This window comes from Malurus melanocephalus, unplaced genomic scaffold, assembly GCF_030028575.1.
Source record: "Malurus melanocephalus ecotype Western Australia unplaced genomic scaffold, MMel_1.1 scaffold_693, whole genome shotgun sequence".
Lineage (NCBI taxonomy): Eukaryota > Metazoa > Chordata > Aves > Passeriformes > Maluridae > Malurus > Malurus melanocephalus.
This window is the reverse complement of record NW_026623925.1, coordinates 148,592-164,161: the sequence shown is the minus strand read 5'-3', so window position 1 is coordinate 164,161 and position 15,570 is coordinate 148,592. Positions and strand designations below refer to the sequence as shown.

The 15,570-nt window shown below is 53.3% G+C and overlaps 1 protein-coding gene across 1 annotated transcript; it reads left to right on the top strand.

Moving 5' to 3' along the window:
• Window positions 1-6: 6 nt before the first annotated feature.
• Window positions 7-14,723, top strand: TBC1D22B (TBC1 domain family member 22B). The gene is made up of 13 exons (XM_057384234.1): window positions 7-79; window positions 3,921-3,977; window positions 5,003-5,319; window positions 6,155-6,334; window positions 6,802-6,872; window positions 7,276-7,404; window positions 7,879-7,944; window positions 8,790-8,904; window positions 12,774-12,880; window positions 13,224-13,299; window positions 13,551-13,678; window positions 13,902-13,997; window positions 14,473-14,723. The coding sequence occupies exons 1-13, from the start codon at window positions 24-26 to the stop codon at window positions 14,599-14,601; spliced, it is 1,527 nt and encodes a 508-aa protein (XP_057240217.1). The 5' UTR covers window positions 7-23; the 3' UTR covers window positions 14,602-14,723.
• Window positions 14,724-15,570: the final 847 nt, after the last annotated feature.

The window sequence follows — 15,570 nt, the reverse complement described above, 5'->3', positions numbered from 1 at the left end:
CCGGGCCCGCCCCGCCCTCCGCCATGGCGGCCGAGAGCGGCAGGCAGTTCTGGAAGCGGAGCGCCAAGCTGCCGGGCAGGTGAGCCCCGGGGAAGGGGTGCGAGGGCCGCGCCCCCCGCGCTCCGGCTGGGCGCTGGAGCTGTATCGCTGCCTGGGGAAAGGGCTGTCACCCACCCGGGCTCTGGGGCTGAGGGTACCCCTGCGAGGCTCGGGGGATACYGGGCGGATCGGTCCGGGTGGCGGGACTGAGGAGCTGCTTGGGGCCCCGGGGTTCCTCCCTGAAATACGGGCGATGCCAGGGCCACCCCAGGCTGTGGGACGGGGATTTTGCTGGTGGAAGGCTCAGTCTATAAAGGACATGGGTAGGGTTAAAGCTGCTGCCTCGTGTGTAGGACAAGGCAGCTGTGGGGACCCCTGTGTGCCCCCCATGGGGAGCAGAGTGCAGGGATCAGGGTGCTTTGGAGGCCCTTTTGGGGTCAGAGTCAGGGCTGTGCCATCTTCCTTTCCACAGAGAYTGAAGAAAAGTCAGCCTCGCCCAAAGTCCTTAGAGGTGTTGCCTTGGGTGGCAGTAGCTGTGTCCCAAAGGGGTGCCCGATAACGCGTGGAACCGCCCCATTATTCTCTCCTGTGTGGGGTCTCTCCTGGTCCATCTCTGCTCAAGGGCTCTGTTTGCATCCCCCTCGTTCAGTTCCTCTGGCTGTGATGTCCTGCTCCTCTCAAGGCACCTTTAGCCACTCAGGGATGGGAGAAACAAGTGAAATGTGTGATTGATGTGGTATTTAGGAAGAAGAGGCTGGTAATGATGGAGGAGATGCTCCCTACAACACCTTGGGAGCRAGGCTGATGTGGAAAGAGGGCATCTAATTCTCTGGAGAGGCTCTCTCAAGCACTTTTCCTGCCTTGTGCTCTTCACTTTTGCTCTCATTTGCCTTATCTGAACCCTGCCCTTCGCCTCCTGGGGTACGGGTGCAGTCTGAAAYGCTTAGTTGGCTTTAAATCCTGCTGGGCCAGTTAAATATCTCTTCCTAATGTGTTTTCACTCATCTCCTTGTTACTGTGCAACTCCTTCAGGTTGGCTGGGCAGCCCAGCACTGTGGCAAGCAAAGGGCGAGCAAGGAGCTCTCTGTTCCTCCTCTGCTGCTCCTGTGGGAGGAAAATCCCGTGTTTTCCCTGGGTTATTTCCCTGCTGCTCCTGTCTTTTACCCAGAGGCCTCAGCCATGCTCTCAGCTGGTGGTCTTGGACACCACCTCTCTTCTGCATTTGGTGACTTTTGAGCTTTGCCTTGGAAAGCTCAAACCAGGTGAACCGGTCTGGCCAGCAGCCGGTCCTGCCTATGATACTCGGCGTTGTGAAGTTTTTGGCAGTGTTCTCTCCTTCTCCTAACTGCCTGCTTGGCAGATATCCTGGATCCAGGAGCCTTGTCACCTCCTGCGTGCTGCTGGTTTCCAGGGACAGTCACCAACAGGTCTTCAGCAGTCTGAGTCAGAAGGTGAAGGTGGGGTGTGCTGCATCGGTCACCAGACATGAAGCTCCCCTTGGTTTGTTTTTTTTTTTTTTTTTTTTGAGTTTCGGGAGACCCTCCTTTACAGATTCTTGGCTCTCTCCTTTCTATCCCTTGACAATCTGGCAAGAAGGAGGCTTTGTAGGGACTTGGATACTGTGTTAGCTTCCTTCTCCATGACACTTCATGCATTTGGTCACTTTGTTGTATTTAGCTTTTATTTTCTAATAAAGTTTATTAGCTTTTGGTCCCTGTAGATTTAGGTTGGATTTTAGGGGTAGGTTTAGAACTGGTAAATGCTGTTTTGTTTTTCCAGTGCTGTCTTGTGGCTTTTGCCCTGGGAATTCTCTGCYTGGTAATTTTCTAGGGATGTGTTGGCAGAGTGGTCTGGTGTGTTGTCCTCTGTGATATGTTGTTTATTCCCTGCTCTCTAGCAAGATGGACAGTCAGGGTCTGCTGGGGTTATTTAAATGCTGTTTTAAAAGGGGAGGAACAGCCTGGTAGAAATAAATATGAAATAGAAATAAATATGTTCTGTGTGCAGAGGGGCACTGACGTTTCATGGCCATGCTCTGTTGCCGTGTCAATAACCCACACCCTGTGATGATCCTGTGAGAGGTGTCACACGGGGTGCACAGCCACTGCACCACACACCTTTGGTCACCCCTTGTGCCCTGCACTGAGCATCTGGGTAACAGGAAATGCCTGTCCCAAAGAGCTTAAACTGCGACAGAGAGGGGGCTTGTCCAGTCCAGCTGGGAGCACAGATCAGCTTGAGATTCTGTGTTTGGAAGTGTCTGGGTTCTAAGACTTCAAAAAGAGCCATTTGCAGGTGGGACCCTCTGCCATTGCTTCAAACACTGATTCAGAACCCCAGGAAAGGATTTCCTCCCCCAGCACTGGCTGTCACATCTCCTCCTCTCTCTAACACACACCTTTCTCAGGTAAATCAAAGCAGTTCCCCACTGGCAGCCTGTGGGTCCTGGCAGAGAGGAGCAGAATTGTGCTGGCTGTCATGGGACAGTGTGAGATTGGTACTGGGTATGGGAGATGCTCTGCTGGCTCTGGTCCTGCAAGGAGCTGCCACAAGTCATTGGGAAGCAATGCTGATCTGGAGGGCTTGTTCTTCTTACTCCTCGTCATCTTTTTGCTATGTCAACCCGTGGAGGTGCCTCTGCCTAATTGCTGTCCTCACTTGCAGGTGCTCATTAGTCATCACACTCTAGCCTAAGCTTAATCCTCGAAGGATAAACACAGTGAGCCTTTTCAGCACTTCCAGACACAAGGGACAGCCACTGCAGTGGTGATCCCACCCCTCCTGGGCTGCTCCACCAGGATCTCTGTGCTGTGGTTGTTTCCAGCCTCTGTCCTGGCTCTCTGCATCTCTTCCCTGCCAGCTGGACCTGTTGCTTCTGCATCCTCAGCTTGTTCCCAGCGTGCTTTCCAGCTGCACCAGGCTGCCATCCCTCTCCTCCATGGCTGGGCTCTGCTGGTTTTACTGCCAGGCACCATCTGCAGCTCCTAGAAACCAGGCCAGCTCTATTGACCCAAGGGAAGCTTGTTCCTTGTGTGCCAGCTCTGAATGGGCCTTTGTCTCTGCCATGGCATTGCAGGACTTGTTTTCCAGAGGTTATTTTCCAGGGTGGGGTGGCTTTGAATAATTCCTCAAATGCAGGTGATAACTCAGGATCCCTGTCTCACCTCCATGGTCAGTAAAACCATCAATGAACATGTTTTTAGTAGCTCCTCTCTGAGGTGATGSTCCCCATGTAGTGCCTGCAGCCCTCAAGCTCCTTGTCCCACTAGTCCCAAGGAACCAAGGCCCTGAGATGTGGTGACTCCTTTCAGGCCACATAGGAAGTCTTTGATTAAATCGGGATTTGGACTTGAGTCAAACCACGTACTGCACCAGACATTCCTTCTTCGTGGCACTGGCTGTGATCCTGAGAGCCAGCATGGGGTTCAAACCCTAAAGTACATTTATGGAGCAGCCCCAGTGCCTCGGGCTAGAGTCCTTCCCTGTCCYACAGGGCCTGCAAGGGTGAGTTCCCAAAACTGGAAGTCCCCTTGCTGGAAAAGAGAATGAACATCAGTGTGTGCAGCAGGTAGACTGAGACACGTGGTCACTTGGAGTGAGTTGGTGGTGCAGAAAAGAGCAGATCTCAAATCCCAGCTCAGGCTGGACCAGGCCTAAGAGTTTAAAGCAGGCTTCTCTTTGCTGCTGCAAAGAACAAATCTTCATCTGAATATGACACTTTGGATCTAAGGCTTTTAAGTGAGAGTGGTCTTGAAGCTGCTTTTGGTATTTTATTCAGCTCCTGATAGCAAGCAAGCAGTGTGACCCCAGTTTAGACTGATATTATTTGTGGGACCTCTTTTTACAGCATCTTGGGTTTTTTTCTTTTCCCCTCCCTGCAGCATTCAGCCTGTCTACGGAGCACAGCATCCTCCCCTGGATTCCCGGCTCACCAAAAAGTAAGTGTTTGTGTCCTGGAGATGCAGCCCACAAGGSCTGGCAGGTTTGGGGCTCAGTTCTGCAGGAGGTGGAGGTCTCCAGCATCCCTGGCACTGTGATATTGCAACAAAGAAGGACAGCAGTGGGGTGTGGTGCTGCTTTGAGCTCTATCAAAGCTTGCAGGGAGAGCTTATCTGCTGATGCCTTTATGGACAGAAATCCATACAGTAACAGCCACATCAAAGCAAACAGACCTTTTTTTTTTTTTTTTTTTTTTTTTTTTTTTTTTATTTTTTTTTTTGGTTTTTAAATTTATATTTATTTTGGTTTTTTTTTTTTTTTTTTTTTTTTTTTTTTTTTTTTAGCAGTGGTGTCTGATCCTTCTGCTCCTCTTTGGAGTGGGAGGAATTAAGAGAAAGGGAGGTAAAGCTGCCCAGCAGTTACAAGGCTGGAGAACTGCAGCAGCCTGGCAGGAAAAGGCAGAATTCCTGATCTGAACTGCCTCCTTGTCCCCTTCCCATGCTGTGTAGCGGTGAAAGTTCCCTGCTTCAGGTGGTGGACTTTGACTCCTGGRGCTTAAGAGTAAATTCCTTCTGTGCCTGAGGAAAGAGCCAGGCTGGCCTGGTTGCTGGGAACAACTGCAGCTGTTTTGGGAGTGTTCACAGAAGGAGACCTGCTCTGTCACCCCTGACATGCGTCTCTCCAGGTTTCAAGACTTTTTTTTGGGTGCTAATCTGCCTGTTTTAAGTAGGGTGTGGGAAGGAAGAGCTGGAGGAATTGAAGGAGTCTCCCCTTTGCCCTTCTGAGCCAGGAATCTGGCACCTCTCCAGCTGTGTGGCCTCTGTGACTACTGTCATAGCAGCCTGTGACAGCCACTCCTGGCAGTGGGCAGCCCAGAGAGAYATAACATATTCCTTAGGTCTGGGAGGAGGAACAGGGAAACTGGCAAAAGAGATTGGCTGATTGGAGTGAGGGCGTGGGGAAAGGAAAGAAAATGAACTCACCCAACAGCGTGGCTCTGATCCTGTTCCTCTCTGGCTCACAGCTTCATCAAGGACCGCTCCAAGGCCACYGGGCTGCCCATGAAAAGCAAGAAGGCCTCCAGCTTCCACGAGTTTGCCCGCAGCACCAGCGATGCCTGGGACATCGGCGATGATGAAGACGAGGACTTCTCCTCCTCCTCCTCATCCTCTTTGCAAACTCTGAACTCTAAAGTGGCCAAGGCCACGGCAGCGCAGGTTTTGGAGAACCACAGCAAGCTGCGGGTGAAGCCTGAGCGGTGCCAGCCTGCCCTCAGTGACCTGCCCACCAACTGCAAGGTCATCAAGTCCAGCAGCGAGGCCCAGCTCTCCAGGACCTCAGGTAAGAGCCATCTTCAGGAGAGCCATCTTCAGGAGAAGCCTCCTGCTTCACCTGGCCACTGAATTCAACTGCTTGTTGCTACTCGTAGGGTATGGGCAAGAGGCTGTGGCACAGSCTGTAAGCACAGCAGAGGTATTTTCTTCCTTTCAGTATCCTGTACTCCAAGGAGCCATTTTTGGAGGCCTGGCTTTAATGCTTCAGTGTCCTCTGATGCTCAGTATTCTGCATATAGGCATGTCAGTCCCAGAGTATCCCATGTGCTGGGTACTGAGTCAGTTTTGAGATCTTTTAAGTTCTTGCTGGGACTTGCTCACTGTCTGCTTCCTCTGTGGCTTCCTCTGGTGTGCTGCTCTTGGCAAAGGTCTGGTGAGGTCCTGTTGACACCACACCACAGCAGCTGCCTCTGCTCGTTCTGCCTTGTCTGCCTGTGCAGTGAGAGTGCCCCAGGAGGTGGCACTGGCAGCCCTTCAGCTCCTCTCTCTGCACTTGCAATTAGCTTGATTGGTGTTTGGAACACTGGAGAGCARAGCACATCTGAAGGTCAGTTCTGCCTTGTCTCCTGTGTCCTGCCCTGACTTTGCACGTGCAGAGGGCAGTCTGCTCCACTTGCAGCCAGGTGTGTGGGTGCAGGAGGCAGAAAGGGTGGCAGAAATGGGGGAAAGTGTTGGAAGAGCCATGATAGATGCCTGTGAAGCAGCTGATCCATCGGGGTGGGCCAATGCTGCTGTTCAGTGGTGCTGAGGAACAGCAGTGTCTGACTGTGGCTGGAGGAGCCAGGTGGGGTTGGAGAGGTGGAACCTCCTTCCCCACCTCAGTGCAGCTCTGGTCCTTGCAGAGGAGGCCTGTGTGCGGAGCCCCCTGCAGAAGCAGCAGTCCCTTCCCCTCCGGCCTGTCATTCCTCTCGTGGCTCGAATCTCTGACCAAAACGCCTCCGGGGCTCCCCCTATGACCGTCAGGGAGAAGACGCGCCTGGAGAAGTTCCGGCAGCTCCTCTCCAGCCACAACACCGACCTGGGTGAGTGGGGCAAAATGAGGGGGCCTGGGAGGGCAGGGCAGGGTCGAGGGGGYGTGCTGCCTGCATCAGATGTGCTTCAGGGGGAAAAAATGACTGTCTGCAGTTGTACCAGGTGGGATGTTCCAGGAATCGCTCTGTTGGCAGATGGTGATGCCCTCCAAGCGCTCACTCCCTGTCTGCCCTAATCATTCTCCATCTTGCACAGGATGGTTGGGATCACTGGGGGCTGTTGGGCTCTGCACGTGGACTGAGGTTCTGGCACCTGCATCTCCCAGTTCGGTGCCCAAGCTGGGCTGATACAATCTCTCCTTGCAGCAGACCCCAGTCGTTGCTAGTGTGGGAGCCTTCCTGGAGGCTCAGTGTGTCCAGAGCCTGCAGGAGCAGACTGGGCTTTCCTCTCCTTCTAGGTGTAGTGGTGCCTGGACGTGCCTAGGATCTAATCCATTGCCACCACTGTCCGTTTGCAGATGAGCTGAGAAAGTGCAGCTGGCCTGGYGTGCCCAGGGAGGTCCGGCCCGTGACGTGGCGCCTGCTCTCAGTAAGTACTGAACTGTGACATCAGGGGCTGGGGGATTGTGCCACCTCAGGGATCAGGGACATGAGCTCCTACACCTCCATGTGTCCCACAGCCAGTTTTGCTTGTGAGCTGCCAGTGCCCAGTTACAGAGAGCTGGTTTTGGTCATGGAGTGTTAYTGCTGTGTCCTCTTGGAGCTCAAAGCCCAGCATGGTGTGAGGAATGGGTGCTTCACTCTTTTTTAGGAAGATTAATCCAATGAAGCTGAGTTACTCCAAGATCAGGGGCTGGGAAAGCCWAATTCCATGAAAGCTCTTTGCCCAGCTCCTGAGTTGTGTGCCTGATGTTTCTGGGTGCATGGCTGGCAGGATATCAGGGGATGCTGAGGAAAGAGTGTTTGCCCTGAGCTGAGTTTCCCCAAACCAGGGCTATCTCCCCGCCAACTCGGAGCGCCGGAAGCTGACCCTGCAGCGCAAGAGGGAGGAGTACTTTGGCTTCATCCAGCAGTACTACGACTCCCGGAATGAGGAGCACCACCAGGACACCTACAGACAGGTAGGAACCCTCTGCCTGCCCTTCTGCTTTGGGTWTAGCCCGTTCCTCTCTCTTGCTGCTGCTTGTCCCTGTAGGGAGGCTCATGCCAGGACTTGCTCTAGCTGGAGCTGGGAGTCTTCTCTCCTATGGAAAAGGCACCATGAGAGTTTAAGGCACGTGGTTAATTTAAGCTTTTCCTAAATTGATCTAATAATTTCAGATAATAAATTTGATCTAATAAATTCAGATATAATTTCTAATAATAAATTTCAGAGCCCAGCTCCTTCCCAGCTCTGCCTGYCTGCAGCTGAGCAGAGCAGACTGAGGTAAAACTGTCCATGATTTGCTCAGTACAGCTGTCATCTGTAGCTCTCACAGTGCTTGTCAGCTCTTAACTGGGGGAACACTGATGGTGGATCCTCTCTGGTAGCCTGTGATGAGTTACTGTGCCCCTGGAAAGCACAGCTGATGTGTGTAACCCCTTTTCTTTTCCAGATCCACATTGACATTCCAAGGACCAACCCACTCATTCCCCTCTTCCAGCAGCCCCTCGTCCAGGAGGTAAGAGGGGGTGAAGCTCCTGCCCCACATTTGCCATGGGATGTGTGTGTGGAGTGAGGCCAGCACTGCTCCTAGGGAGTTAACTTTAKGGGGAGACTTCCCTGCCTGACAGCTCCTGATGCAAATTCCTGCTGGAACTGTCTGGTCTTGTCCCATGTTTCTGAGAGACATGGAACTTGGAGCTCAGAGGTTATGAATTGATCTCTTCTTCAGCAAGATGTAGYAAAGAGCTGGTAAAAGACCTGGAGCTTTTGTTCTGAGACAAACTGGAGGCATTCGAACCAGAACACAGGATAGTTCTGTTCTGCTTCAAAACCTCTTTTATATGAGCAACCCAGGCAGGGATGGGTTTGAGGGGTGGCCAGGAGGTGTGGACACCTGTCCTCTCTGGAACCAAGCTCAGTGTGTGTTTGTGGTGTGTCAGAGCCTGSTGTCCAGGGGGTCGGGGCAGTCTGGGAATGTTAGTTGTGAGGGAGGGAGGCTGCTCTGTGATGTTTTTGTGGAAGTACTGTGCTGATAATTCATCTTCCCACCTGATGTTCAGCCAAGGAGGCTGCCCTGCCCTGTCCTGTGGATATTAAGCTATCTCGGTCTTGAAAAGTTGGCTCTGCATTTCTTCAGGCAGAGGTTTTGATGAGGATCCTGGACTATCTTGTCTGAGGTGGGAGATCTGCAGATCACACAGGAGTCTCTCCTAGGACTTTTATGCTTCTAACATGACCTTACTGCTACAGAAAAGCCTTTCAGTGCATGGTSTGCACTCCCTGAGCTTAGCAGTTATGCTTTCCTGCCTTCCCTYTGTGCATGGCTAATGCAGGTTCCTGCTTTCCCTCGTTCTTCCCTAGATTTTTGAGAGAATCCTGTTTATCTGGGCCATTCGCCACCCAGCCAGCGGCTATGTGCAGGGCATCAATGACCTGGTCACCCCCTTCTTTGTTGTGTTCCTCTCTGAGCACGTTGGTAAGTGACACTTGCTGCTCCAAGCACCCCTGGCCACGGGGTTTGAAGTGGTGTGAAATGCTGGCATGAGGAAAAGGGGCTTTGCTGGAGGAGGGGATGGTGTGCTCTTCCTTCAGAGTGCCTGGGCCAGTCTGGAGTTGTATTCTGACCTCYTGCTGTATCTCTGCTCCCTGGATGAGGTGACTTCAGTGTCATCATCTTGCTGAGCCCCACAGAAGTGCTGAGGGTGGGTTTGCATTTCAGTGTACTGAACAACCTCACAGCTTAGAGGGGAACGGGATCTTTCAGGCAAAGTCCTGATACACAGAGCTGGAGGAGGGTCTGGCTTTCAAAGCTTGGACTTGGGARACAGTTCTCACTCCAGGAGGAATGAGTGAAGTATAGAGACCCTGCTGAGAGTGTAAAATAAACTATTTTAACAAAGATTCCCTCCCTTGCTGCTAGTACAGGTGTGTTGTTCAAACTGARTGTTTCAGAAAGCAAACTGACTTCTCCCTGCTTCGTCTGGATTTCTTGTCATCTGCTTGCTTTTAGCTGGCAATCAAGTCCTTTCCACCCATAGGATTTTTGTTCTTTCTCTGGCTCTAGCTGTTTGGAGTTGACATGAATRCTGGGATGTCATAATCCCTGTATTTAAAGCCTCTTAGATTTCACTGTAAATAGAAGGAAAAAGGAATAAGACTGGAGCCTCTTTTGGAGCCTCTTCTCTACAGTTGCCTTTGCCAGCAGGCCCTGAGGAGCTGGGCAGGGCAGGGCTGAGGGCTCTCCATGCTGAATCACTGATTCTCAGGGTCCCCAGAGCCTGGATCAGCTGAGTCTGTGCTGCACCCAGGTCCCTGCAGCAGGAGAGACCTTGCACAGTTGGGTGCTCCTCGTGCAGCACACCCCAAGGGACAGCTCACCTTGCTGTGGGAGCTCTCTTGTTCAGAGGAAATTCTCCTTGTGTTTTGCAAACCTTGGGAAAGGGAACAGCCTGGATGGCTCAGGCAGCCACTGCGGGCTCACACACCCATGTGCCGTCTGTGGGTATTCCCATGCTCACAGGTGAGGGTAYAACTGGCCTGGAAGATTTTTCCTCMTATTTTCTGGAAAGTTYGCTTTGCAAAGTTGGCGCCAGCATTGGCTCCATCCTCATCTGTTGGGTTTGCTGCCCCTACTCTCCCTTCAGAGCAGGTGTTTTGTTGCCCACGAGATCCTCAAAGGAACCCACTGTGCTGCCAGCTGGCTCCTCAGTTTGGCTGCCCTGGGGTATTTGCAGCAGAGCTTTTGCAGGGCTGATCCCAGCAGGGACCACTGCAGCTCTGTGTGACAGAGGTGGGACTCACAAGTCGCTGATGTTGCTCAGTTGTTAAACACAAGGCCATGATGACACCCATGGATGTTCAATCCAGGGGCTTCTCCTGAAGCAATCTGAHAGGCTGGGCCCCACTGCCAAATTCRTTAYAGGCTTCTGATCCAAWTCATCTTTTCTACAGATRAGTTAAAATCTCTCCTTGGAGCTCACCAGCTGGTGAATGTGTCTGGTTGATGATGTCTCCATTATCTGTRCTACCAGCCCAAGGCCTGGAACATCCTTCAGTGGCCTTGTCTGGCATCCCCTCCAAGGGAAAGGGGGAAATGGGAATGGGGAAAAGGTGGGTGGTTTGGGCAGGGAATGGTTTGTACCTTGTCAGTCACTTCCAGGGAACAATGTGGCAGTTTTCTTTGTTGGAAGTTGACACAAACAATGAAACAACAGCAGTTACCCAGCAAACTCCAGGCCATGTGTGCAGAGGATTAAATCCAGCTGGCTCGGGGCAGTAGTGAGAGCAGCTTGGCCCCACTGCTGTGCCTTTGACTTGGTKCCTTTCCATCATCACCGTGGAAGGTGGGAGGAAGGATGTGTGTCTCTCCAGGTCCTGAAGGGGGAACTGAGGGAAAACATTCACAGGCAGCTGTTTCTCCTAACCTGCACCTCCCAGCCTGCCTGAAGGCATCCCAGTGATGCTGCTTCTCTCTTCCTTCTGAACAAAGTGAATTCAGTGCGTGTGTGCCCCTTTGACGAGCTTCAGCACCAGCCAGGCTGAGGCAGGGAGAAGCAGCTCATCCTCAGAGTTCTCCCCTCCCTGTCTGAACTCCCCTGACCCCTTCTGCCAGCTGGGACAAGTTGCATTTCCCATTCTTGCACCCCCCAGTCTGGATCCAAAACTCCAGCATCTTCCAGGCACTGGGCAGACTGCAGTGCACCCTTGGCACTGGGATAGGTTTAACTGCTGGGTTTTCCCAGTCCCCCAACATGGCAAGCTGGCTCATCTCCTGTGATGCTCTCCCTGCCTCCTGCATGGACACACTGCCTCAGCTTCTTAGCAGCAAGCATGGAAACTTTGAGCCCCTGCCACTGACCAGTCCATAGCTGGGTGATTCTTCCTCCTGACTGATGGCTTCTGCTGCAGATGCTGCTTGGGAGACCTTGAGAGAGGTGTTGAGGCTGCAGGAGCAGCTGAACCTCCTCTTGATGCCCTCTGGCTGGGCACAGGCTGTCAGTATCTCTGGGGAGGAKGGGGATGTAGAGAGATGGTCTGGCAGCTGAGGAATTGGGGCAGAAATGACATCTCAGCAGCTCCTGGAGGAAACCATTTTTCCAGGTGATCAGAGGGCGTAGCAAGTGCAGGGATTCCGAGCCTGCAGTCCCTCCCTCCCAGCTCAGGTCCTGCAGCCCCTCTGCTGAGTCACTCCCAGCTCTCAGGGCTTGTGTTTTTGGTGAGGATGGCAGTGGCAGAGCTCAGAGATGAGTTCAGCATGCTCAGGTGTGTCAGTGCTGGCCCTGCAGCCTCTCCCAGTGCTCTCTGCCTGTCTCAGTGTACAGCACCACTGCCATCCCTCATTCCAGGCCTTGCATAAGAGGATGTCCGGCTTTGGGACGTTTTTGGCACCACACCAGAGCTGTAGAGGGGAGCAGTGCCATGGAAAGTATTGATCCTGTTTGCTTCTGACTGGCTTTGTCACTAAATCCTGATCACAGTCCAGTGAAGACACTGTTTCCAAGCAAGCAGGAGCAGAAACTTGGGTGAAGGGACTGGAGACACTTGTGTCACCATCATCAGCCTTTCCTGACCTCCRGTTTTGTCCTGGACATGCAGAGCAGACTTGCCCAGAGCTGTGGGAGTCTGTGAGCTGAGACTGGGTGAACTGTCCTCCAGCTGTGCAGTCCTGCCCTGAGCCCCTGCTGCCAGAATATGGGGAGGCATTAGAGCCTCCCTGTGGAAAGCAGGGATGTGGATGCATTGAGCCCTGGCTCATCTGGTCTTTCTCTTCTTCTGTGTCCTCCTTGGAAGGAGGACACTTGAAAGGAGCTTGGCTTTTGCTGAGCCCTTGTTACCCCTCTTGTGCTTTGGTGCTGGGATGATGCTCATGAATCCAGCTGGGAGTGGGACCTGGCAGCTCCCTCATGCTGCCCCAAGCTGAGAGCAGTGTTTCCTGCCCAGGTTCTGGCTGCAGTGAAGCTTTCTCCTCTCTCAGTTCTCCCTGTGGTGCTCYCAGCTGCMGAGTCCTGCTGTCCCCCAGGGCRGGWGTGCTCTGGCTAAAAGGGTCCAGTGTGCCAGAGCTTTGTCCCTGCACAGCTCTTGTCCCACAAGGTGACAGAAGTGCTGTGGGATCCCTCCCATGCTTCTCTGGGTTCAGGGCATGGCTAGCAAATCTTTTAGGGCTCTTCAGCTGAGTTGGAGAATTATGTGAGTGCGTGGGTGCTGTGACCTGTGCCAGGCACACTCCTAACACACAGGATGTGGTGCAGTGCCCCTGCAAAGCTTTGCCTTGATAAAGCCCCTGGCTTTGTTCCATGTCCCTGGTGTCCCCCATCTCCCTGATGCTCTTCCCTCTCCATTTTGCAGAGGAGGATGTGGAAAACTTTGACGTGACAAACCTGTCACAGGATGTTCTACGGAGCATYGAAGCTGACAGCTTTTGGTGCATGAGCAAGCTGCTGGATGGGATACAGGTGAGCCCCTGGGGCCATGGGAATTGCTCTGCCCTCGCTGGGGTAGCAGTGTGGTTGTCTCCTCTCCCTGTCTGGGTGAATATCCTCCATGCTCCAGCATTGGGGAGATTTTGCTCCTTCACTGAGCTCAATCTGTTTGTGAAATGCTGGGGAGATGGGTGCTGTGGCTGTCCAGATGGCCCTGTCCTGAGTAGGGAATTCCCAGCAGGCAGACGATCCCAGTGCTCAGGAGTTCTGTCTCCTTGGCTCACGATAATCTCGTCTCCCTGCCCAGCTGCTGACCTGGGTTTGATCATTTCTGTTGTTAAAGCTGCTGCTGCTGACTCAAAGCCTCTCCCCACAGGACAACTACACCTTTGCACAGCCRGGGATCCAGAAAAAAGTCAAAGCCCTGGAGGAGCTGGTCAGCCGGATCGATGGTAGGTGACACAGGGATCTGCTCAGTTTGTCACAATAGAGGGAAACCKCCTTTGTGAGAGCTCCAGGGCAGGGGCAGACACTTCTTACAACACTCATGGAGCCAGGCCAGGGCAGGGTGAGCCAGAAACCTCCTGGTGACAGCACAGGGTGAGGAGTGGAGGAGTCTGGCAGTGTGAAAGCCACTGTGAGCAGTGTGCAGGAGCTGGGGCACGGTGACCCCCAGGTGTGTAAGTGAAATGTGCTGTTTCAGAGCAGGTACACAATCACTTTAGGAGGTACGAGGTCGAGTACCTGCAGTTTGCCTTTCGCTGGATGAACAATCTGCTCATGAGGGAGCTGCCCCTGCGCTGCACCATCCGYCTCTGGGACACCTACCAGGTATGTAGGCTCCACTGACCACCCTGCTTGGCTGTCACTGTCACCTGTGTCCCTGTCCCCRAGGGGACAGAGGTCTCCTGGCACCAGCTGGGGAGCACAAAGCAGTGTGGGCCCAGGGTGTTTGTAGCCATTGGGTGAGGTTGGCCCTATAGGACACTTGAGTTTGGGGAAGTCATTGTCCAGCTGAGCTGCAGGAGTTGACCCAGGGTTCTGCTGTCCACAGTCGGAGCCAGAAGGATTCTCCCATTTCCATCTGTACGTCTGCGCTGCCTTCTTGATCAAGTGGCGGAAGGAGATCCTGGATGAGGAAGATTTCCAAGTAAGAGCCTGAGGGTGGGGGTGATTCCCTGGGTGTGGATGGGAGGGAACTGCTTTGGGAGCCCCGTGTGGACACAGAGAGCTGTGATCTCCTAACAGAGTTGGCTCCAAAATCAGCTGGTCTCAGGAGCTTTGCCTGAAAGTAACTTTTGATCCTCAGTGGTAAGGACAGAGAATTGAGCTGTTGGAGGGTTCAAACATGACATTCCAGCTCTGATCACAGTGTTTGATCCTTGTCCAGCTGTAACCCTGAAACAGCACCCTTTACTTCAGGGGGTTTACAGGTGTTTCACTGGTTCAGATCTAGACACGAGCACATCCTGATGCAGTCTCTGAGCCTTTCAGAGCTGCTGGTGGTGAGCAGAAGTTCCTGAGCACTGCTGCCACTGCTGCCACTGGTCAGGCAGCCCCCAGCCTGCTCTGGGTCCGTGCTCTGCCTTCAGCCTCTCCAAACCAAGCATCTTCCTCTTCTTCAGGGCCTCCTGATGTTGCTACAAAACCTGCCCACGATACACTGGGGTAATGAAGAGATTGGGCTGCTGCTGGCTGAAGCCTACAGACTCAAGTACATGTTTGCAGATGCCCCAAACCATTATCGCCGATAGGTGCCCGGACTGGCTCCTCTCTCCCGTGCCCGCCCCTCGTCCTGGCCCGATCTGATCACTGTGGCATTTTTGTCATCCCAAGTCCTCGGACACTCCAGCCAGGAGCTGCTCCTCRCTGTACAAAGCTCACCTGGACTCTTGTCTTAACTCTGAACGTGTGCCTGTCTGCCACTCCATGCGCCTGGATGTGCCATTTTGACAACTCTCAGTATTTCACTCCATGCTGGTGGCTCACGCCAGGAAGGGAGGCTTCGAGGGGCTGAGGAAGAACACGGGGGAAGCTTTACAGATAAACTGAGCCAGAGACGAAGCCCTYCTGTCCACTCCACTCCCTGTGCTGGGCTTGTCTGGCTGGGACCACTTCGGCTTCGCTGCCCCCCTGCACCACGTGCGCTGCCCCATCTGCTCCCTCCTCTCTCCTGACACTGTTTGCGCCAACTCCCAGATGAAAATGCCTTATCAGAGACCTGCCTGGCCGCAGAATCCTTCCCCGCGAGGGTGGCAGGGCAAGAAGTTTCTCTCAGGGCCTACCTTCGCTCCGAGGGTCCAGAGACCCCCCAAGCACTTTGTGGGTTCACAAGAGAGTTCCTCGTGCCTGCCCTCCCTCCTTCTCTCCATCCTCTTTGCCTACCTCTCCCCCAGGGCAGCGGGGCAGGCACAACGGGGGCCACGACCACTCCATCCACACACACACGGAATGATGCGTGCCAGCTTGGTGGAACTTTTGGTGACTGATGTTCTGTGAGTACAGCCCCATCCAGCGTGTGGGGAAGGCACGGAGGGGGTGCTGGTAGGGGAGCAACATCTCCCAAAAACCTCCTTACAAAGTCCCCCCTCCTCYGAGGCGTTCTGTGTATATTGTGTTCTTGTGTATATGGGTCAAAGATGTACAATATATGTCTTCTCTTTGTAGCAGATTTTATATTTATAACACGAACCCCTTGTCCCCATCCTCTCCACGCCTGAGAA